The sequence below is a fragment of the Peromyscus eremicus genome, chromosome 4 (genome assembly GCF_949786415.1).
Source record: "Peromyscus eremicus chromosome 4, PerEre_H2_v1, whole genome shotgun sequence".
Classification (NCBI taxonomy): domain Eukaryota; kingdom Metazoa; phylum Chordata; class Mammalia; order Rodentia; family Cricetidae; genus Peromyscus; species Peromyscus eremicus.
Window position 1 is genome coordinate 101,811,715 of NC_081419.1, and position 23,867 is coordinate 101,835,581.

General features: G+C 46.3%; 1 protein-coding gene across 1 annotated transcript in view; it reads left to right on the forward strand.

The window, feature by feature from the left end:
- The window catches only part of Acoxl (acyl-CoA oxidase like), a 291,245-nt gene that overhangs the window by 206,303 nt on the left and 61,075 nt on the right, over window positions 1–23,867 (forward strand). Inside the window, exon 16 of the mRNA XM_059261383.1 lies at window positions 22,877–22,964. Coding sequence (XP_059117366.1) covers window positions 22,877–22,964 — 88 coding nt within the window. The remainder of the gene's footprint in view (window positions 1–22,876; window positions 22,965–23,867) is intronic.

Consider the following 23,867-nt stretch of genomic DNA (forward strand, 5'->3'; position numbering starts at 1 on the left):
CACTGGGAAAGATTGATTTCAGAAAGCTGGTGCAGGTTACCCTTCACCACACCACAGACCAATTTGACAGTAAATGGGAGTGGTATGCAAGCAAGCATCAGGACTTATCATCAGACTCAAGGCAGTAAACTAATTTGGAACAAATACTTTAATTTTCTTTATTTGGAGAGCTAGATGGAGAATTAGTGGAGGCTGGAAATGAGATTGCTAGAAATGTAACTATGTAGCACTCTCTATTTAGACAATTACTATCACTCCAGTTTTTATTATTGTGAATGCACAAGCTGAGGGCTCTTAAATGCATGGGACTTTAAATGTAGATCTTTAAAACATAGTAACACTGCAGAGCTTCTGAAGACAATGGCGGCTGTTCTGCATCTCACACGTTTAGACCTGACACACCTCTGTTCACATCTGTCACTTGGGGCTGGGATTCTTCATCTAAGCTCTCATCTGTAGAAAAGGCCAACTGCCCATGTTAGCGACTGGATGGCCCATGAGTGGCACATGCCTGGGAGAAGGGCAATTAGACCATCCCTCAAACAAGGGTCTTCACAAACACTGGTTAGGAGGCAGCTGATGGATCTAAGAGAACATTGTTGTCAGTCAGTCCAGATAGAGAATCCACCACCGACTGTACCCATTTGAGGGTCCAGACAGAATGGTAGTCATTAGTCTGTTTGTTAAATTTAAACTATTTATTTTTATTATTTTCAATTATGTATGCTTCTGTGGTTGGGGGAGCAGGAGGTGTGTGCAAGTGAGTGCAGGAACCTGTGGAGGCCAGAGGCAAAGTATCCCCTGGAACTTGAGTTACGGGTGGTTGTGGTTCACCTGATGTGGGTGCTGGGAACCAAAACGTTCTCTGCAAGAGCAGCACGTGCTGGTGACTGCGGAGCTCTCTTTCCAGCCCTAGTTCTTAAGTTTAAAAACAAACAAGCAGGCTGGAGAGATGGCTCTGTGGTTGAAAGCATATCACATACAGCTCTTTCAGAAGGCCTGGGTTCCATTCCCAGCACCCACATCACGTGGCTCACAACAGCCACAACTCCAGCTCCAAGGAACCTAATGCCCTCTTCTGGCCTCCACAGAGTCTGCACTCACATGCTTATACCTCTGGACACATAATTAAGAATTAAAAAAAAATTAAAAAACAAAAAAACCCAGCATGGTGACTGGAGCAAGCAGGTACTTTCCTAAAAGTCTGTTTGCACAGAATTAGCAAGAGCTTTTCTCCAAACACAGATCATTCGCCAGAAAATGGAATGAGAAATCACATGTCCCGGATTCATTGTTTATGTTGAACTCATTTTCTTTCTCCTCGTGGTCTAGCTGGGCTGGGAAGATGACCTGATGGAGGGATCTTTCTGTGTCTTTGGAGCATGGTGGCTGTGTTTCCAAGGGTCACTTTGAACAAAACTGCAACTTCCTCTCAGCTGGCTAGTGTTATAACTTCTGGAATGTGAAACAGATTCCTACTGCTCAATGAGAGAGGAGGGCTTAAATCCTGAAACTCCTGAGACAGGGAAGAGGTGATGTGGCCCAGGGAAGGAGTGGGTGGTGGTCTGGAGAGTTCTGGGACTAGAAAGGCAGGATTACTATTTTAAAGCCCACTTAATAAATTCCCTCTCTCTCTCTCTCTCTCTCTCTCTCTCTCTCTCTCTCTCTCTCTCTCTCTCACACACACACACACACACACACACACACACACACACACACATTCATTCATCCCCTTGGAAGGGATCCTTGAGTATGATTGGGCAGTCAGCCTGGGATCAGGAGTCCACGGTTTCTTTCTGTGTTAGTCACCAGTGGCAAGACTAGAACTGAGGAATGTCCAGAGATGAGACTGTGAGGACAGCTGACTTTTCCTGTTAGTGGCTCTGCCTTATACCCACTGGTACTGGCTGATTTCTTGGCTAGGAAGGAGTTTCTGTTTTCCCCCTTCCTGAATGTATTACTTGGCTTCTCTGCAGATTATTCATTCAGTGAATTCCTATTTATATCAGGATGGATTCATAGGTAATTATTTTATGCTTTGAGTTATAATGTAACACTGTTGATTGTTTTCTTGATCAAATTGTTCCCAGTTTTGGTCATGGTGAGCTGTTTTGTTGAGGTTGGTCTCTATGTCCCTTTGATGTACATCCCACCACCTCTGTCTTCCTTCCTGTCTCCCTTCCTTTCTTCTTTCCTTCCTTCCTTCCTTCCTTCCTTCCTTCCTTCCTTCCTTCCTTCCTTCCTTTCTTCCTTCCTCCTCCCTGTAGCTGGAAGTTTCCCTGTGTTCTACCCAGCCTGTGGTCGGGACAAATCTCTCCCACTCATGTTCCAAAGCTGATAAATCCCAAATAAACACACAGAGGCTTGTATTATTTATAACTGCTCAGCCATTAGCTTAGGCTTATTACTGACTAGCTCTTACACTTAAATTAACCCATATTCTTATCTATGTTTAGCCATGTGGCTTGGTACCTTTTCTCAGTTCTGCCTTGTAATCTTGCTTCCTCTGTGTCTGGCTGGTGACTCCTGACTCAGCCCTTCCTCTTCCCAGAATTCTCCTCATCTGCTCACCCCACCTATACTTCCTGCCTGGCTACTGGACAATCAGCGTTTTATTTATCAACCAATTAGATCTACGCATATTCACAGCATACAGAATGACATCCCACAGCACCTTCCCTTCCTTCCTCCTTCCAACCCTCCTTCCCTTTCTTCCTTCCTCCTTTCTTCACTTCCTCCCTCCATCCCCCTTCCTCTCTCTCTCTCTCTCTCTCTCTCTCTCTCTCTCTCTCTCTCTCTCCCCCTCTTTCTGAGTATTTTCTTACTTCCTGGTTTATCTTTATCTTGCTTCATTACTGGCAACTCTGTATCAGTCACTTCTCCAAGGAGCTCAGGCTACTCTGTTGATAATTGTATTTAAAATCCAGTGTCTTGTCCTTGGGTTCCCTCTGCTTCCTATTCAAAGCCATAGAATAAATATGAACACATATTAAGTTGCGTATATTTGAAATCACAGGTTTTTTAATGATAGTTCCGACTTCAATATAAACAGTAGGGATCATTCTGATGTCATGCAGATTCCCAGGATACATGTTAAGAACTTGACAGAATGGCCCCTGATGAGGAACGCATTTAACGAGAATGCAGTATTTTTCTCTGTAACAGTAGCTCTACATCATAGAATCAAAACAGTATTTCTAACATTTAACTAGTCATTCATTCTGCTCTCTGCATGGCTGTCTACTCATGTGTCACAGACTCTTTCCTATTTGCAGTCTTCTTTCAACTTCCTCTGTATCCGGGCTGATATCTCACCCCTTTCTCTTTCTTTTTCAAATTATTATTATTCTTAGGGTCCCTATGAAAACCTGTGAAGTTCCCTAGCCTACTGCTGTACAGGAAGCTACATTCAGGGAACTAGTACCCCTTTCTCATCTAAATACCCCAACTCTTTGGCTTTTTTCTCTGTTAGGGCTTGAAGATGAAATACCCCCTATGTAGTCTGAAGTGCTGAAGACAACTTCTATCAGGCAGTTCTTGAGAGGTGACTGAGGACTCAGACCTGGTCCACGGAGTAATCGATCCATAGTTTAGTGGTATTATTGATCAGTAGCAGAAACAAGGAGGTAGGGCTTAGTTGGAGGAACTGGGTCACTGGGACTGTGCACTGGCAGAGTCTCTCTCCCATCCCTCCCTCTCTCTCTATGTCTCTCTCCCATCCCTCTCTCTCTCTCCCTATCCCTCCCTCCCTCTCTCTGTCTTTCTCCCTCCTTCCCTTTCTCTCCCCACTTCCTTTCCAGTCACCATGAAGTGAGCATACTCAGATGTTCTGTTTCATCATGACCCTTGTTTATCTCAGGTATTGTGTCCTGATGAGGAAAAGCATGGACACTCACCTTTCCCATCCTCAGTGTTCCATTTCCATCTCGTCCTTTCTCCCTTTGCTCACCTTTGAATAGTATTTCTTTCCTACAAATGAATGTATTATGCATGTGTGCCTGCTCGTAATGCCTTTTCCTTCTATGAAGGGTAGCCTACTGTGGACTTGTTGTGTTCTTTTTTTTCTCTTAACAGCGTACCCCAAATGCTCCACGAGCGCATAGCAACCCGCCGTTCACTTTCATGTGCTGCAGAGTTATCTGCTTTGTGGTTGCATCTCAGCTCACTGAGCCTCTCTCTCACATTTGATTTCCCGCTTAGCATTTTGTGATTACTGTAACTCCACAAAGAGGGAGAGGGTGACATCAGCCTTGTCTACTTCCTCATAATCTCATCCTCAGAACAGAATCTGTCCTCATGATTTTCTTCTTGCTGGTTTGCTGGGTGATGGGTGTTATCTCCATGTCACATTGCGTGTGAGCAGCTTTTATCTGTGTGAGCAGCTTTGGTCTGTGTGAGCAGCTTTGGTCGGTGTGAGCAGCTTTGGTCTGTGTGAGCAGCTTTGGTCTGTGTGAGCAGCTTTGGTCTGTGTGAGCAGCTTTGGTCGGTGTGAGCAGCTTTTTTTTTTTTCTGTGCTGAGGACTGAACCAAAATATCTTCTTTTCTGGGCAAAAAAAACCCTCCCAAATATTTGGATATTAAGTAACATATCAAGAAATACCCTGTGAGCCAGGCAGTGATGACACATGCCTTTAATCCCAGCACTCGGGAGGAAGAGGCAGGTGGATCTCTGTGAGTTCAAGGCAAGCCTGGTCTACAGCGAGATCCAGGAGAGGCACCAAAACTACACAGAGAAACCCTGTCTCAGAAAAAAAAAAAAGATAAGAAATACTCTGTGAAGGAAAAAAAACATAATAAATAATAATAATTAAAAAAGAATTGCTGAGGGAGAAACCATGTCAATCGGAATGACAATGAGAATACAGCACACCAAATTCTATGCAGAGAATTCTTAGAGGAAAATGTACAGATTGAAATTTAAAAAAGCTTGAAAGAAATGATGTAAACTGTCACCTTAAAGGGCAGAAATAGAATAACAGATGAGTAAAGATAGCAACAAAAATGAGAGAAACATAAAGCACAGGGAGAAAATCGACAAACTTAAAAGCTTGTTCTTTGAAATGATTAACACGATTGATTGACCCATAGCAACACTGGTCAAGAAACAGAGGGGCAGAGTGCAAACAAGCGACACCAAGAATGTTGGGAGGGGGACCCTGACATCTTGACACACTCCAGGCTCTGCAGTGTGGCACAGCAGGGACAAGCCATGTGGTCCAGAGAGGGTTTGGAGAAAATCCTGGAGAAACAACTCCAGCTAGGAGCACTGGCACACGCCTTTAACCACAGCACTCTGGAGGCAGAGGCAGGTGGATATCCGTGAGTTAGAGGCCAGCCTGGTCTATAGAGTGAATTCCAGGATAGCCAGGGCTACAGAGTAAGACCCTCTTAAAACAAAACAGACAAACAAATGCTAACAAAAAAATAAAATGTCTAACAGTACTTATTAAATGAATTTTATCTTAAGAAAACATTCCTATAAAAGAAAAACTCCAGGTTTGTGTTGTTTTTTTTTAGTTGACTCCAGTCAATTCATTTTAAACAAAGTAATGCTATTTCTGCTAGTCAGTGCTTTGTTACTGTAACACAAAGACACAAGGAAAATGTTGATCTTGGCCCACAGTTTCTGAGGCCTCAGGTCACGCTGACTGACAATCTCTTCCAAGCTGTGGTGAGTCAGAGCCTTCTGGTACAGGGTGTGGCGGCTCACCCTTAGCAGCCAGGAAGCAGAAGGAAGAGAAAGGAGAGGCCACAGACAGCACACCACTCACAGTGCTCCCCCAGTGACCTGCTTCTTCCAAAGGCCCCACCTCTAAAAGTTACCAACACCTCCCAAAAACTGCACCCCGAGCTCAAGATCATACCTTCAACAGGAGCCTGTGGGGGATTCTTCATGTCCCAACCACAGTACCAGCCTGCTTTTAAAACAATGCCAGACTGGTCAGTACATGTAGAACAAAGACAAAACAAGAAAGGAGTGTTCTTATAAATACAGATGAAAATGTGTATCAGCAACATAATGACTAACAGCAGGAATATATTTTAAAAACAAATTACATCATAACCAGGGCTGTAAGACAGGTTTAATATTAAATATTAGCCAGTGATATAAACATCAGTCAGTGAAAGCTATAATATTAACAAAACAGAGGAGATGATGTATATGATAATTGATTATGAAAACATTTTTTTGAGACAGGGAGCTCACTGCGTAGACCAGGCTGGCCTAGAACTCACAGAGATCCCCATGCCTCTGCCTGGTGAGTGCTGGGATTAAAGGTGAACACTACCACGCCCAGCCATGAAGACATTCTGACAAAAGTCAGTCCTGATTAAAAAAGAAAATCTTAGTAGGAATATAAAAGATTTTTCCTCAGTTTGAGAAGGGCGTATCTATAGAAAATGTAAAGCTAACATCATGTCTAATGGCGGAAAATGACACGTGTCCTCCTACAGGAGGAGCCAAAGCAAGGGTGTCTAGTTTGACCACCTCTACTTGGCATTGTACTTCAGAGCCTTGTCAGGAGAGAGGGAAGGTGGCAGGGACAGAGAGAGGGAAACGGGGGGGGGGGGGGATAAATGAGACAAGAGGGAGGGAGGGAGAGAGAAAGGAGATGTAAAGTTTATAACAGAAGAAATAAAGCTGACTTAATTCACGGATGAAATAAACCTTTTTTTTTTTTTTTGGTAGAAGACTTAAAAGATGGGCCAGCAGTGTGCCTCAGTGGGTCTGTGGGTAAAGAAGCTTGCCACACAAACCTGGAGACATGAGTTCAATCCCCAGCACTCTATAAAGGGAGCCGGGGAACCAACTCCACAAAGCTGCTCTTGGATCACTACATGAGTGCCGTGGCACATCCCTGCATCAGGCACACACACACAGCACACACACAGCACACACAGCACACACACACAGCACACACACAGCACACACACAGCACACACACACACACACACACACACACACACACACACACACACACAGAGCACAATAATAAACACACTGAAAAATGAAAAGAGAACCTAGAGGAACTTAACCAACAGACCCTACAGAATTGAAAGAGAACTATTCTAAATAACCCAGAGGCACACCACGTTGGTGTTGCCATGGGACGTCCAAACTCCTCCCACAAAGTCAGCACCACTTCAGTCAAAATCTTGGAAAGAGTGTTTGCAAACTAACAAGCTCACTTGACAGTTTATATGGAAATGCGAAGGATGTAAAACAGCCCACAGAGCTTTGAAAAAAGTGGAAGTCTCCGGAGGGCTGGTGCCAACTGATGCCAAAGCGTGTGCTGAGACTGTCCTAGTCCAGTCAAGGGAACGTTGGCACGAAGTTACGCAGACCACCAGAGCACTGTCAAGTCCGCTTAGCCATTTGTTCACTCAATTTCTGACACACGTGAAATACATTCAGTGGCGAAGAGAGGATTTTTTTTTTTTTTTTTAATAATGGGGTAAAGTAGATTCTGAATGGAAAAGAAATGAGCTGTGGACTGGTTCCTACTCGATACACAAACGCCCATTAAAGACCCATCATAGACTTGAATAGAAACAGGGAAACTATAAAATGTCCAAAGACAACAGGGAAGGATCATCAGCATACACTGGAAGCCAGAGTAAACAGAGATTTCTTAGAAAAACAGAAAGCACCGATCGTTTACACTGGCTATTGATAAACTGTTGTTGTCTGAAAGCCACCCACCAGAACCGAGCAAACTCTAAACCCAGGGAGAAACTCCTTGCAGTGTCTGTGTCTGGCACACACACTTTTATCCCGAATGTGTGAAGAACTCTCATGATGCCATCATGAAAAGATACAATCTAAGAAAAATTTGCACAAAAGACTTGAAAAGACACCTCATAAAAGAAGATAAAAGAATAGCTAATGAGCATGTGAAACTTTGCCTAATCTTATTAGTCAGAGAGAGAGAGAGCTAGAAATCAAAACCACAATGAAATACCAACACCCACCCACTGACGCAGTTCAACTGAAATGCTTGAAGGAGCTCAGACCCAGCAGTGATGCAGGGCAGCCCTGAGTCTCATGACTGAGACATTCGAAGATGGAAACAGGAGCCGGGCTGTAGCGTGGTGGTAGAGCATTCATCCACCGTCAATGCACAAGACCCCGGGTTCAATTCCTCTCTCTCTCTCTCTCTCTCTCTCTCTCTGTCTCTCTCTCTCTGTCTCTCTGTTTCTCTCTCTCTCTCTCTCTCTCTCTCACACACACACACACACACACACACACACACACACATGAGTGTGAGAGAGAGAGAGAGAGAGAGAGAGAGAGAGAGAGAGAGAGAGAGAAGGAGAGAGAGAAGACAGTTTGGGAGGCTCTCACAATGTTGAATATACACTTATTCTGTGACCCAGAAATTCTGTCCCTAGAGATATGGAAATATGGCCAAGAAATAAAGCTATGTGGTTCATAACTAGTCTTACACAGGACTGTTCATAGCAGCTTTATTAATAACCCCAAGTTGGAAACTGGAAACCAAATGTTTATAGATAAGAAAACTAGACAAGTAAATTGTGGTTGATTTCACATGGTGAATCATGTGCACAGCATGTGTGAATTTCACAGACGTGCTTGGCGATATGAAAGAGTTTAGACTAGATGGTCCCATTTATGTGGCAGTCGGGGGGGGGGGGACTAGCTGAGGGTGATACAGTAGTCATACCCAGAGAGGGAGAGGACAGTGTTGCAATGGATCTGGGAAGTGCTGTCTCTTGATTGGCATGCTTCCAATGGGTGTGTACACATACATTTATTACAAAAAAAATCACTGGTGGGTGTTGGAGAAATGACTCAGCCATTAAAGCCTGCTATATGAGCAAGAGGACCTGAGTTCAATTCCCAGCAGCCACTGTAGTCACAGTGCCAGGGAGGCAGAAATGAGGATCTCTGGGGGCTTCCTGGCCAGCTAGTCTTTCCAAACTGGGGAGCTCTAAGTTAAGCAAGAGAGTCTATTAAAAAACAAAGTGGGGGTGCTGGAGAGATGGCTCAGAGGTTAAGAGCACTGGCTGCTCTTCTAGAGGTCCTGAGTTAGATTCCCAGCAACCACATGGTGGCTCACAACCATCTGTAATGAGATCAGGTGCCCTCTTCTGGCCTGCAGGGATACATGCAGACAGAACACTGTATACATGATAAGTAAATAAATCTTTTTTAAAAAGTGAAGGGCAGTTAAGGAAGATACTGACATTGATCCCTGCTCCCACATACACTCACATGAACACATACACCTGCATGTGCCTCCCCCAAACTCTTTAAAAAGCATTGAGCTGCAAACTTAACGTTGATACATGTTACATATCTAACTGTGCGTGTGGTATATCTCAATGACAGGATTCAAAGGTCTAACTCAAACAGGTCATCATGGCAGTTAGGCTGGATCTATACATGAGAGTCACTTCATTTTTCTATATAAGCTGGAAATTTTGAGGTCCAACAGGTGGCCTAGCCTATTGTCTCTGATAGGCTAAGAAAAAGAACCAATGACAAATGGCATCCGTGAGGATTCACTAGGGTCTGTTCTGTGCTGGGCTCTGTGTTAAACAATTTTCAGTGTCACGTGGAAAAATAGCAGCGGGTCTCCAGGCCACCCAGCAGTATAGACTCTAGACAGCATGGTGACAGGCCAGACTGCAAGATGTGAGCCGTGGAGGGCCATCCCTGGTGGCAGATGATGAGCCAAAGAGCCTGGACATTCTAGAGGGACCTTGATTTGAGGCCAGACCTCAGGAAACAGGACTTTGGTGATATGGTGAGGATGGGGCCAGTCCTGATAGACCTATTGTTCCTTGGAGATCTCCCTGACCAGGATTGACATAGGGACAGATAAATTAGTTCATGCAAGAATGCACCTGTCAGCCAGTTGGTGATGGTGCATGCCTTTAATCCCAGTACTTGGGAGGCAGAGGCAGGTGGATCTCTGTGAGTTCGAGGCCAGCCTGGTCTGCAAAGTGAGTTCCAGGATAGTCAGAGCTGTAATGAGAAACTCTGTCTTGGGGGGAAAAAAGATGCACCTGTCACTGTCCTTCAGACTGCCCTCTCCAAAGGCAGATCCTTGTGCTCAGTTGAGGTCATGGTCCTTGGTGGAGTTCTTGCCGCTGTGATCCTGGACTAGATGAAGGGAAGCAATGAGGTGATGCCAGCACATGCCCTCGCTGGCATGATGCCAGCTCAGTGGGGCAGCAGCCCCCCTGCCTTCAGGGATGTCAGTTAGACCACAGGCAGGCAGGGAACTTCTGCTTCCACCAGCCAAGTTGAAGCAGCTGGTGTCATCGGGATGAAGCATTGAAGATCAAACACAGGGTGACGTGTGACATCAATACACAGCCAAAGTATGGAGAAGAGTCAGACGGTCCGTCCAAGGGCACACATCCAGCCTGCCCACTCAGAAGACAGCGCTAACTCCAGATTTACTCCTGCATTTCAGAGGCTGACAAGGGAGCTGAGAGGCCCCTTGCTGACTTAGAATCCTTCGTGGTAGCTCTTGTGGGCAGACCTGCTCAGATTCCCGCTGCTCTCCTTCCTCTGCAGTTAGCGTTGGTTCCAGTGGGTTGGTGTTTAGCTTAGTAGGTAAAGTGCTTGCCTAAGAAGCACGAGGCCCTGGGTTCGATCCCCAACACCACATGAGACCAGTGTGATGAGGCACATTTGTAATCCCGGTACTTGAGAGGCGGAGGCAGTAGGTCATCTTTGACTATGTAGGGAGTTTGAGGCTGACCTGAGTAACACGGAAAGAAGGAGAAGTGAGTTCCTTACTCAATGAAAGAAACTTAACTGCTTAGTTGAAACTTAGGATGTACATTTAAGTAAGGACAGATGGGGAGGAAAGACCTATGGGTGTTTTTAGTTCAACTATGTTCTTGCTTGAAACTGTTGTTATAGGGAATCACAGGTACCAGGCACTGTGAGAGTTATGCTGTACAGGCATAATCCCTGTCCTCTAGGAGGGAGAGTGGCTTGAGTTCTGTACACAGAGAGATGGAGTAGGGAGAAGGCCACTGTGTTCTGGGTTCTGAACAGATGGAGAACGGCGTCAGTGAGAACGGATGGAGGTGAGTCTTGAATGATGATTGCAGCCCCAGGTGCAAAGTGAGGCTGGCCCTTCCAGGCAAGACTTGGGGAGGTCAGGGAACAACTGCTGCAGCCACCCTAGCACTCAACCAGTCAGATTTTTATGCCACAAGCTAGAGAGACCAGTAAGGGAGGGTGACGGTGCCTTAGGTTTCCTGCACTGAGGACCTTTTACGTCCCCTTCAGGAGACTACTGTGACCTGGTCACACAGGTGTCCTGTGAAGACCTCCTCTCTTCAGTGCTGCAAGGGTGACCTAAGTATTGGCCACAGTCACCAACAGCCCAGAGGTGTGCCCCTCAGCTGAGATGGTAGCAGAGAAACTAGAGTGCTGGCTGAGAGCTTTGGGTCATTTGATAAAGAGCAAAGGTGCACCGAGGCTCCAGCTTGTATCCTGGGAGCGTAGGTCAGCATTACCAAGGAAGAAAGACCCCGAAGAAGTCCCAAATTACAGCAGGGTTAGTGATTTTCATTCATTCCAGATGCCGTCTCTTCTCTGAATTCATCCCCATTCCCCCCAGATTTCTGCACACAGCACCCATCTCTTAGTTCTCACCTCATGTCTCCCAGGGCCCACGCAGGCAGAACAGCTCAGGTTCCGGAAACAAAGATCTGAAGGCACAATTTCTTTCCCATATTAAATGAGCATTTTTCTGCCCTTTGTGGACTTGAAGCAATCACTAAAGGCGATCAGGTCCAATAACACAGTCTTCATCTGAATGGGAAGTATATGCTGTTGAAATGTGATCTAGCTGAGCAGCCTCCAGCTGCAGGCGTCGGTGCCTATACAATGATTGTATTCTTCCTCTTCTCTCTCTAATAGAGCAGCTAAGGAGGAACTTTGAAGATGAGGATGCTGTTAGAAAAGGGACCAGGTCAGCAAACATTTACTTACAAATCTGTTACTAGAAATCAGCAAGATCCATTTCAGGAGCTGAGCCTTCAAAACTACTCTAAATGACCAAAGAGAATGCATCACTCATAATCATTTTCTATCTCCAATGACTCGGTAATGAAAAGCAGACTCTTCATTGGACATGAAAGCAGGGGAAATTAGGAAGTAATATATTCACTTATAGAAGCCCTTTGCCAAGACTGTATTGATTTCATGTTCTGACAACTTGAGTTAAGCCTCCATGGGGAAACACTTTTGAAGCAGGTCACATCTAAGACATGCATGCTCCCACCACTTGGGGGTGATGGAGGCGGCTGTGTCTCTACTGGGGATGAGCTCCATCTTCTCTTTGTGACCGACCTGTTCATACTGTTTGTGGGAGAGCATGGGCTGCGGAAGCCCTAGCACAACCATCACGGCCTCGTTGGGAGAGGCTGGCCCTCTCTGCTGAACCTACTCTTCCTATTTCTCTGCTTCCTCCCTGTGTGTCCTTCCTCTAATCCCAGCACTCATCTGCAGCAGACAATTCTTTCATGTAGCCATTAGTTCTGATCAGGCACTCAGACTTGTGCTAGGTGCTGGGGTCACACAGTCAGCCAGAGCAGTACTCACACTCCAGCATTAAGGACTTTCTGGGATGGATGTGCCAGTTGGGTGGGAGGGTAGAGGAGAATGTGGAAGACACTGAGAAGGCCACATTTGGGGAGAGAAGATGCTGGGAGTCTTCCAGGAGGAAGTGGAATTCTTGAAGCCAGGAGGAGGGAGCAGAGGAAGAAGACATTCTGGTAGAGAGAATTGAGTGCAGAAATGTCTGGAACAAGGAAGGGTTGGGAATTTAAAGCTCATTTGGTAGAGTGCTTGTCTGGCATTTACAAGGTGCCAAGCCATTCCTCAGCCCTGCACAAACCCAACATGGTGGCACAGGCCTGTAATCCCAGAACTCTAGAGGTAGAGGAAGGATCAGAAGTTCAAGGTCAACCTGAGTTACATAGCAAGTTTGAGGTTGACCTTGGAGATGTGAGACCCTGTCTCAAAAAATAATCATATCTGAAGAAGAAAGGTAAGTACATATCGTAGAACTGGACGCAGATCTGGGTAGAGGAGAACCGTGCACATGGACATAGGTATGTGCTTGCATGTGTGCGTGCCTCTGTGTGTGTGTGTGTGTGTGTGTGTGTGTGTGTGTATCCAAGTTCACCTTTTTTGTTTCTGTTTCACTTTGTCATCAGGATGGCCTGGAACTCATTGTGTGGCGAAGGCTGTCCTCAAACTTGTATCAATCTCCCATTGATCAATCTCCTGCTTCTTCTTCTGAGATTACAGGCGTGAGACACCAGATTTGGGCCCACGTTTATGGAGTACACACTCTCCCAGGCCCTGTTGGCAAGATGGTGCCTTTGCTGCTGTGGGCAGTGCAGCAGACTTCTGTGTATGCGATGATGTGGGTCTAAGCCACATCTCTGATAGACAGAGTACAAAGTACGCAGACAGTCACAGACTTTGGAATCAGATACTCCTGTGTTCCAGAATGTGACTTAGTAACAGTTTCTGGATTCTTCTAAGCCTCCTCTGTGAAAATCAGAATAGTTTCTTACACAACACAAGCCCATCACACCTGTGCTTGGTATATGCAATGTGCTTAGTGTGTTCCAGGTGCGAGTCCCTTCCTACCATTGGGACATCTGCTCTGTGTTTCTCTCGGAACATGCACTATGAATTCCAGCTCTGCAGCTCAGGGTGCTCCCCCGAGGTGAGGCCGCCACACTGTGAGAGAAGGATTCTGGAGCAATAGATGCTGGTTCAGAGCCAGGGACAGGCGGGGGGTCTGCACAAGGGGGAAGGAAGAGCAAAGTAGCAGAGAAGAGTGCCCTGGGAAGAAAACTGCCCTGGTATCTGTGGTGATAGAGTGTGCACCCCGATAAAGCTTACCTGGGGATCAGAGGGCAGAGCCAGCCACTAAATTAGACATAGAGGTCAGGCAGTGGTGGCACACACCGTTAATCCTATCACTTGGGAGGCAGAGATCCATCTGGATCTCTGTAAGTTCAAGGCCACACTGGGCTACATGAAAGAAACAGAACCAGGCAGTGGTGACACACGCCTTTAATCCCAGGAAGTAATATGGCAGGACACAGAAAGGTATATAAGGTGTGAGGAAACAGGAACTTGCTCTCTTTAGGCTGAGGATTTCGTAGAGGTAAGAACTAGTGGCTGGCTGTTCTGCTTCTCTGATCTTTCCCCTTTCACTCCAATATCTGGCTCTGGGTTTTTGTTATTATAAGACTGCTTAAGATTCATGTTACAAGTATCTGTATCACCTGGGGTTTCAGAATCCAATCAGGAGCCCATAGTGCCTCTTGGAGCTGCCAGGAGCCATCTTTTGGGGGGCATTTAGTCTATGTAATAGGGCTCCCTTAAGGGCAGTGTGACAACCCAGAGGGTAAGGGAACTTGCTGCCGAGCCTGAAGATCTGAGTTTGAGACCTGGAAACCCACGCAGTGGATGGAAGGGACCAACGGCCTCCACAAGTGACTATGTCCTGCCCCCTCAATGAAACCCAGCAGGGTTCTCCAGAGGACCAGAACCTATAAACTATACATGACTAAAAGAGAGGACTTCACAAAGTGGCTTCCACCCTCAGAGTGGAGTTTTGTCTGCTGGAGAGCTTTGTAAGCTGAGAGTCATTAGGTGTAAGCCCAAGAAGCTAAATGCTTCACAAAAAGAGACACCTACAGACAGTGAGCAAATGCTTGAGCCCCACGTGGACCCAGCCAGGAACAGATGGGGAGGAACCTGCAAGAGGAACCAACCAGCTTATCTGCCTAGCTGAGGAACTTGGTGGGCGCAGGGCACAAGGGCTAGGAAAAGTCCTGGGCTCGGCACGTGCTGCAGCCTCGTAACAAGAGTTCCTAAATGGTCTTAGTAAAAAACCTACAGCCGGATATTGGGGTAAATACTGAAAGATCAGAGAGACAAAGGAACAAGCCACAGCCACCACCTCTTACCTCACCAACTCCTCAGCCTGAAAAAAACCCCAGCTGACACCCTCTAGCTGAATGGGATGCTTCTGCCGAAAAGCCTTTAGTTCCTGTCTCCTCATGCCTGATATACCTTTCTTGCTGAGGTTAAAGGCATGTGATTCCCAAGTAATAGAATTAAAGGTGTGTGTCACCACTGCCTGGCTCTGTTTCTGTCCTAGACTGAGTCAATCTCATGTAGTCCATCTCTTGAACTCACAGAGAAGCAGATGGATCTCTGCCTCCTGAGTGCTAGGATTAAGGGTGTGTGCCACCACTGCCTGGCCTCTATGTTTAATCTAGTGGCTTGATCTGTCCTCTGATCTTCAGGCAAATATTATTAGGGTACAACAAAATATCACCACACTGCCTTGTTGGGAAAGCCACCGTAGAAGCCTTAAAATGGGTTGCTGAGGAGAAGGAAGGCTGAGTGTACCCTGTGACTTTTGGAGATATGGAAGAAAAGCCCAGAGCTGAGATGGTGAAAGAGGATGTGTGGGTCAGGAGAGCTTGGCAAGGAGGAACCAGGCATCTGCTCATCCAAACCGCTGTTCCCTTGGGCCAGATACAATGCGAGAGTTGAAAAGCCCACACTCCCACTGATTGGGTCAGGAAGGGATCAGGATGCCCCTTAAACACTCAGAAGAGGGAGCATATCGGCCATGGTGCTAGCCCACAGTGGTTTATCTAAATGTAGTCTTGTTCTCTCACAACAGGAAAACAGGCGGGCAGCCAGGGCCCTGCTGTGGCTCTGTGGCCAAAGCCTGGCTGGGTTCTTGCTATGCTTTTTCTCTGCTCTTACATTGTGAGTTAAACTTTGCCACAGAAGGGTATGTTCAAGTCCTAGTCCTCAGGACCACAAATGTCAACTTAATTGGAAAAAGGGTCTGTGTAGCGATAACCGAGGAACTCATCCCAGAGAGCAGTGGACTTACTCCAGGATGCCTGGTGCCCTCATAAGACGAGGGGAGATGCACAGAGCCAGAAGCAGAGAAGAAGGCTTGTAGCAAGGGCCACCGAGATCGGAGCCATACAGCGGCAACCAAGGAAGACCAGAGATTGCCACGGCCTGAGGTTGAGCGAGGCGAGGCAGCATGTGTGGACAGAGTGGGGCCTGCTGACACGTTGGCTTCAGGCCAGACCTCTAGAGCTGTGAGAACATCCACCTCTGTTGTCTCAGACTCCTGAGACTGTGGTCATTTTGTGCAAGGGCCTCCAGAAGCCATCGAAGTTCTGTAGCACAGGTTTTCACCATTCTCACAGCTGTGCAGGGACTGGCTTGTAGATGGGGAGAGGACAGAGAAGAAGGCATGAACCTGCTTGCGTTGAGGGGGGGGGGGGTGTCTTTTTATCAGGGAAGTGGTGGTTTTCACAGAAGCAATTCCCAGCACACAACTGTCTGCCTTCACTGATCTCCAAGGCGGTGTGTCCAATCCTAGAGACGGAAGTCCTCTGTAGAAAATCATCTTCTGTGTACAAATGTGCAGATGCACATACACACATATGTGGAATTGATATAGTGTATATTTTTAACTTACTAATCTCAGGTGTTGGGGCACTGGGTTTGAACAGATGATGTGCTCAAACAGCTTTCACCAAATCTAGGTTCAGAATACACCCATTACCCCAGATGGTCCCTTCAGGCCACTTCGTTATCTCTTAGTCTCCCCTCGTAAACAGTTCCTGAAAAACTCTGATCTTTGCTATCCACTCATGGAACCATCGCTTGCCTCTTCATTTCGCATATTTTTTTTTTTGTTTGTTTGTTTTTCGAGACAGGGTTTCTCTGTGTAGCTTTGCTCCTTTCCTGGAACTCACTTGGTAGTCCAGGCTGGCCTCGAACTCACGGAGATCCGCCTGCCTCTGCCTCCCGAGTGCTGGGATTAAAGGCGTGCGCCACCACCGCCCGGCCATTTCGCATAATTTATCGGAAACAGAGTAACAAGCCTTTTGATTCTGGCTTCTGTCACTTTGCAAAGTGCCTCTGAGATCATGCAGCTGCGGCTGTGTATGTGTGGTTATTCCTTTTCACTACAGAGTAGTATTTCTTTATAAGGGTCTGTACAATCTGTTTGCCCAGTAACTGATGGCTGGATATATAGATTGATATCTGTTTGATGATTATGAATAAAGCTTTAATGAACATTTTCTTACAACTGTTTTGATTCTTCTGTGTAAATACCTCAGGGTGGAAGTACTAGCCTCCCTGGTGGCTACATGCTGGATTTTTTAAGGAACTACCAGACTGTTTCCAAGGTGGCCGCAGCATCTTGTATCCCTACCAGCAGCGATCACCAGCACTGTGGCACTTCTTCACTCGCCCTCAGATTGCCAGTCTTACTCACTGTCGCTGTAGTGGGCGTGAAGTGGCATCCCACTGTGGTCTTGATTTGCATTTCTCAAGCCATCTTTGTGTGTTCATTTTCCATTGCAGATACAGACGGGGGAAGTGTCTGCTCACAGGTTTGGCCAGTGTGTTCAAGTAGGTTTTCCTTTTGCATGGTGTGTTTTTATATGTGATTCCTGTCCCACTCCCTTCCATGACTGTTCTTACATATACGCCACGATGCTTAAGGTAGCTTTGTGAAAGTCCATCATACATGCGCTTTGCAAACGTTTCCGCTAATCCACTGCCTCACCTTTTATAGCAGTGTGCTGCAAGAGAAAAATAATTTCTTAAGTTAAAGCTTGTCATATCATAGCTCATGGATTTTTTTTTTCATCTGACCCAATGTGGAGAAGATTTTCTTCCTATGGTTTCTAAATTCTTATGAGTTTAACTAACATTTAGGCTGGCAACTCACTTTCGCACAGAGTGTGAAGTAAGTGTTGAGGCTTGTTTGAGTTAGCATGTGGGTGTGCACTTGGCCTGGTAATATTTGTTCAGAACGTCACTTTTCCGCCTTCCATTACCTTGAGGACTGTAGGTGTGTGGCTGTATTCCTGGACTCCCCGCCTTCTTCCATTCCTCTCTATCTCTGTCCTTATCCCAACTACACACCGCTGTGTTTACTATAGCTTTATCAAAGTCTTTAAATCAGATCACATGAGTCTTCCAAGGTTTTTCTTTCTCAAAATTGCCTTTGACTATTCTAGGTCTTCTGTCGGCCTTGTAGCTTTTGTAGCCATCTCACAAATTCCTGTCAAAGCTGAAAGTCTGCTGGAATTTTGGTGGGCATGGGTTGACGCTGCAGATCAGGATGAGAAATGACATTGTAGCAGAATTAGGGTTTCCCATCTGTGGACACAGTAGCTTCTCCTTTCATTTAGGGGTTTCTGCAAATTTCTCTATGCAATATTTTTTTGTTTTCATGTATAGATTTTACATGTTTTGTAAATATTTCATGTTTCTGATGTTACTATATTTTTACAAAGATTTATTTTATTTTTATTTATGTATATGTGCCTGTGTGTACACCACACACATGCAGTGCCTGTGGAAGCCAGCAGAGGGCCATGGATCTCCTGGAGCTGGAGTTAACAGGCAGTAGTGAGCTTCCCAGTGTGGGTACAGAGATCCGAATTTGGATTTCCTGAGAGAGCAGCAAGTCCTCTTAACAACTAGAATATAGACACAGGGTTAACTTTCAAAGTATTACTCGCATACCTTGTTATTTTGCTTAATTCACTTATAAGGTCTAGAACCTTAATTATATATTCCTTGGCATTTTCTTTAGAGACAAGCATGTATTTTTTTTTTTTTTAGTATAGAGGGTTTTACTTATTCCTTTCATTTCTTTTTCTTGCCTTATTGCCCTGGCTAGCTCCTCTAGCACCACGTGAAGGAGAACGGTGATGGCGGACAACTTGGTTGTCCTTTCTGGAGGGGAAAACATTTATTCTTTCACCATCAAGTGTGAGGTTAGCTGAGGGTATTTTATTATGGGTCCTATATAAGGAATTGTTTCTAACTGACGATAATGCTGCTGAAACCCACTTGAGGCCATCTTGTAGAAATGGAAGGGGAACAGGTATGATCATCCACCACAAGGAAAGTGTTTCTCCGTGTCTTCAGCTCTGTCCTTTGGTTGTGCTATGATTGTGTCTTTTCATTAGGCATTGGAGGATAGGCTGCTGCTTACAGGCATGTTGTCCCCTGTGGTGGCATGAGCAGTACAAGAGGGAATGGCAGGGCTTCAGGTGCGTTTCCTAGGCCTGTTGGGAGGCAGTGGAGCATTGAAGTCTGTGTGCCCAGTTCCAACTCCACTCCACAGCGTGAGGCAAATTGTTCAGCCTCTCTGGCTCACCATCTTCTTCTGCCCATGAAATGAAAATATCGGCAAACACCTGAAGTCTTCTGAAGAGTAAATAAGTGAACACATAAAATTAAATGCTTAAAGCAGTCCTGTTGCCTGGCACATCTTAAGGACTCCGTTTGGATGCATCTAGTCTAAACACAGGTTTTCAGGAGCCGTTTACTGCCTCAGATGAAGGATAACTGTCACTTTAAATTTTTTTTGCCTGAAACCTACCAAAGAGATGCTTAGGCAGGAGGGTTGATTTCCTATGTTGTGTAACATTGCTCACGTGGTAAATACTCTTCGGATTTCTCTGCATTGCCAGACAAGGTGTTACACTGGTGGGCAGTGACGTTCTCCGAGCTGATGCCAGCATATAGGGAAAAGATCCAGGAGCCCACTGGGACCCTTGCATTGTCTTTTCCTTCTTTCTTGTGCTCTTTGAGGAAGCAAAGAAGCCTCCAGGACCTTTCCAGTCAGATATGTGTCCCTGTTTTTCTGTTGGTCAGGCTGGTGAAAAACTTAGTCCCCGTGTCATACTGCTTTTAAAAAGTGCCCTCAATTCTGTTTGGACCATTTGCACAGTGGGTCGTCCTTCCCACTGCCTCCCTCCCGTGGGCTTTTCAGGAGAGCCTAACCCTGGCAGTATCCTGTAAGATGATGGATGCGTGGTATTTCCAGACTTTCTTTGGGAACTTCCAGAATTTCCGTGAGTGTTCCACAGCGTGCTCTGCCCTGCCTTGTCAGTTAGAACAGTGACACCAGTACCGGGAGCATCCACGCTGACACTGTCTGTCCCTTCACTGTCATGTGACGCCCTGTTAGATGTGGAGCTGGAGGGTCATGTGACACGGCTCTCCTGACTGCACCCACCGCCCCGGGTCCTCATATTGAATTATACATGGCCGAGACTTTCTGCGGAGCTGTTTTTCCACTAGCGCACAAAGCACCGTTAGAAGAGGCATCAAACAGTGAGAGCTCCGGGCCCTGCAGAGGCAAAGCTACCACAAAGCTGGTTACTTTCCAACTGAGAGGCCTGTCGGCTTGGGGGGGGTGTAGGGGGTGTGTGTGTGTGACACAAATGGGAAGTAGATACATCAAGTGTAACTTTCTATTTGAGTCTTGGTTCCTTGAGAACACACACACAATCACTAAAAGTTTAATATCAAATCATTCAGTGTTTGAAACAAAGAAAGAGAAGGAGGAAGAAAGAAAAGGTCAGCCGTGCCAAATTTAACTCTCTTCTCTGGTTAGATAAGATGTGCCCCAGGCTCCACACACAGGGGAGCCACAAGGTGACTCATTTGAATGATGTTACTTAGTAGGTCCCAGTGAAGTAATGCACACAGACAGGCTGCGGTTCCTGTTTCCATGGTTCTGTTCGTTTTTCACATGGATCAGACACGGGGACCACTAGACACCAGTTTGTGAGATGTTACAGACCTGCAGGAAGCCCCTGACAGCAAAAGGAAGCCCCTGAGGACAGCGGAAACAAGGAGAGAGGGAGCAGCTCACACTGAGTGTTATATCTAGAGAGTTTGTCGCCCGTGGCTGAACCTACTACTATTACTCTGCTAAGTGGACATGGTATTAAACTGTCCCCTAAGTTCATATCTGAACCTATAGACTAGTGCACCTATCGTACCTCTTCAGAGAAATTTCTTCAGATAGTGGCTGGTGTCTAACATAGAAACTCACAACTGGTCAAAGCTCAGAGGATACATGTCTGTGGAGCACTCAGCCACAAATGGAACATCTGCATCACTGCCCCCGTCCCCACAAAGTTTCGGGACCCGTGGTTGAAGAAGGGGCAGAGGTGGGGAGGTCCGGAGTGAAACGGTGTCTTGGTGTCTTCTGCACACAGCAGAACCACGGCATGAACTCCCAGGGGCTGTGGTTGCCTGCACCAGACCTGCTCGTGATCAGACCACTCAGTATTCCAGCCTGGAGGAGACAGGGGCTCAGGAGCCCCACGCCTGGCTGAGGAGCTGTAGGCAGCTAATGGCTTCTGCGGGAGGGAGAGTCTGCAGCTGCCTTTAAGGGGGGCGGCTCTGGGTAGGTTGAGCACACGATAGTGAGTGACCCCACACCCATGAGCATATGGACAGCACAAATTGGACTTGGTGAATTATTTTAAAAAAAGAGGGCATGAAGAAGTTGGGGGTGGGGAGGTGTTAGTCAATCTGGGAGGGGCTAGGGCAAGGACAGGCAAAGTATGTATGAAAATTCTCAAAGATTTAATAAAAATATTAGATATAAAAAGAATTGTCAGTTTCAAGTGGCACATCTGTATCCTACCCCACTCCCAAATCTCTGGGATCGTTGCAGGAGAGGGGACAAAGGACTCAGAGACAGGTGGTGGGTGACCGCCAGGAAACAGTGTTTTCTGTACACAGCTGGGCACTTGGGAACTCACAGTGGTTGTGACAGTGTGCACAAGGTGTGCAAGCCAGACAAGATCCCAGCATGGAGAGGAGAGGTGGACCGGAAGTCCCACCCCAGCTGAGGGTCTATGGCAACTGATAGCAGCTGGGGGAGGGAGCGTTTTTCTTCAAGGGGGTGACTCCTGGTAGGTGGATGATGCTTCAGGGGGTGACCCTACACCCAAGAGAATTGGAGCAACACAAATTTGACTGAATGGGTTTTTAAAGACAGACCTAAAGCTGGGTAGGTGAAAAGTGGGGGTGAACCGGGGAGGAGTTGGAGAGGAGGTTGAATGTGAACTAAATACACTGTATAGAATTCTCAATTAGTTCAAATATTATTTTTTTAAAAAATTCTTCAGGAAGTGAATAATCCTATGCAAACAGGCTCACTGTGTTTGGGCATGTGCCTGGGTCACTCACATTATTTCTCTGTTTTTGTTTTGTGGAGCTGAGGGTTGACCCTCACGCATACCAAGCAAGTGCTCCACCACTAGGCCACCCTACCTGTCCTATTTCACTTGTTTGTTTGTTTGTTTGTTTTGAGACAGGGTCTTCTTACTAAGTTCTGAGGCTGGCCAATCCCCCTGCCTCAGCCTCCCGAGCAACTGAGATTACAGGCCTGCACCTCCAGGCTCACCTCAAATTGTTCCTTGTACATATGTTGCCTCCTGAGTATCAGGTATAACTAGACACCAAGCCTGATGTGTGAAGACTTAACATACAGGGACACACACACACACACACACACACACACACACACACACACGCACATGACTCTCTGGACACCATCAGGACATTTACTCTGCTCACAAGTTGCTGTCACAGGTCATGCGGCCAGCCCCTCAGTGACTTCACAATGCCCATGCTTATGTTGTGTTGACAGTTGGGATATTTGCTGGGCTAGTTGGTAAAGGCCTGTAAGCCTTAGGTACTTGGGAGGCTGGGGCAGGAGGATCACCAGTTCAAGCCCATCACAGACAACGCAGTGAAGCTCTGTCTCAGGATATAAAGTAAGAAGAGGGTACTGCCGGGTGGTGTCAATCAGTCCATGGTAGAGTGCTTGGCTAGTATGTGAGAGGCCTCAGTACTTCCCTCTCTCTCAGAAACCACACAGCCCCCCAAAAGCAAGACAACAAAAGAAAAAGGAAATTTTCAAGTTTGCTTTTCTCCAAATATTACTCATGGATATTCTCTCCCATTATCTGACAGGTGGTAACCAAGCAGGAGGAGTTCTTCAGCGCCTGGAACTCCTGTATGCACCATGTCACCTCACTGTCGCTGGCACACATTCACAGAGGTGAGCTGGCTCTTGTTGACTGTTGATGGTTGGGTGCTCATGGCCCTGAAGGCCACAGGGGAACACAGCTCTGGAGAAGGGGAGTCTTGAAACCAGTCTGAGCCTCCTGCTCGATTTAGGGCCCCAAGTACCTTCCAGAGACTTGAAGCCTGTTGTAACTCAACTCCCTGCTTACTAGGAAAAACGAACCAGACAGAAAGCCCACCAGAGCCCACCAACCAGAGAGGCGCTAGTTTGTACACATCGGTCCCCTCAGGACCTTGTCCTGCAACATCTGGAATTCCTGAATAAATAAACAGGGGGAGGCTACATATACAAAATAAAAGCGAGCCTGATAAAAGACCACTGAAGAGGTCTGAGCACTGTCCTAGGTGCTTAAACCTAGTCCTCAAATGTAGTATCTGTGTCAATCCACAGTCTCTGATCTCAACCAAGGACAATTCTACCCTCAAGGGGAGTGTTTGACCATGTTTGAAGATGTTTGGATTCTTTGATGCAGACAATGTTATTGGCAGGTGGTAGGTAGAAGCTAGAATAACATTAACTGTCCTCTACATGGCAGGCCAGTCCCCTATAGTCCAGTATGTAAATAATGCTGAGACTAAGAGTATTCATTTTGGTCTGAAGAGCCTAAAATAACACAAGAAAATGAAGCATTAAGTATTTGGATCCAGGATTTCATATCATTGAGATTATTTAATATCTAGAATCATTTTGTTCACATCATGATGTCACTGTGTTATTAAAAAAGAAAGGCCAGGCTCTCACTCAGTGTGCTGACTAGGTGGGGCTTCCATCATGTGGGGCCACTGATGGTCATGTAAAGCAAGGCCAGGTTGGTCCCCCAGCACAGCTGCGGGAGTCTGGCTCCTGGTGCTTCTCATCCCATAGGAGGGAATCCCT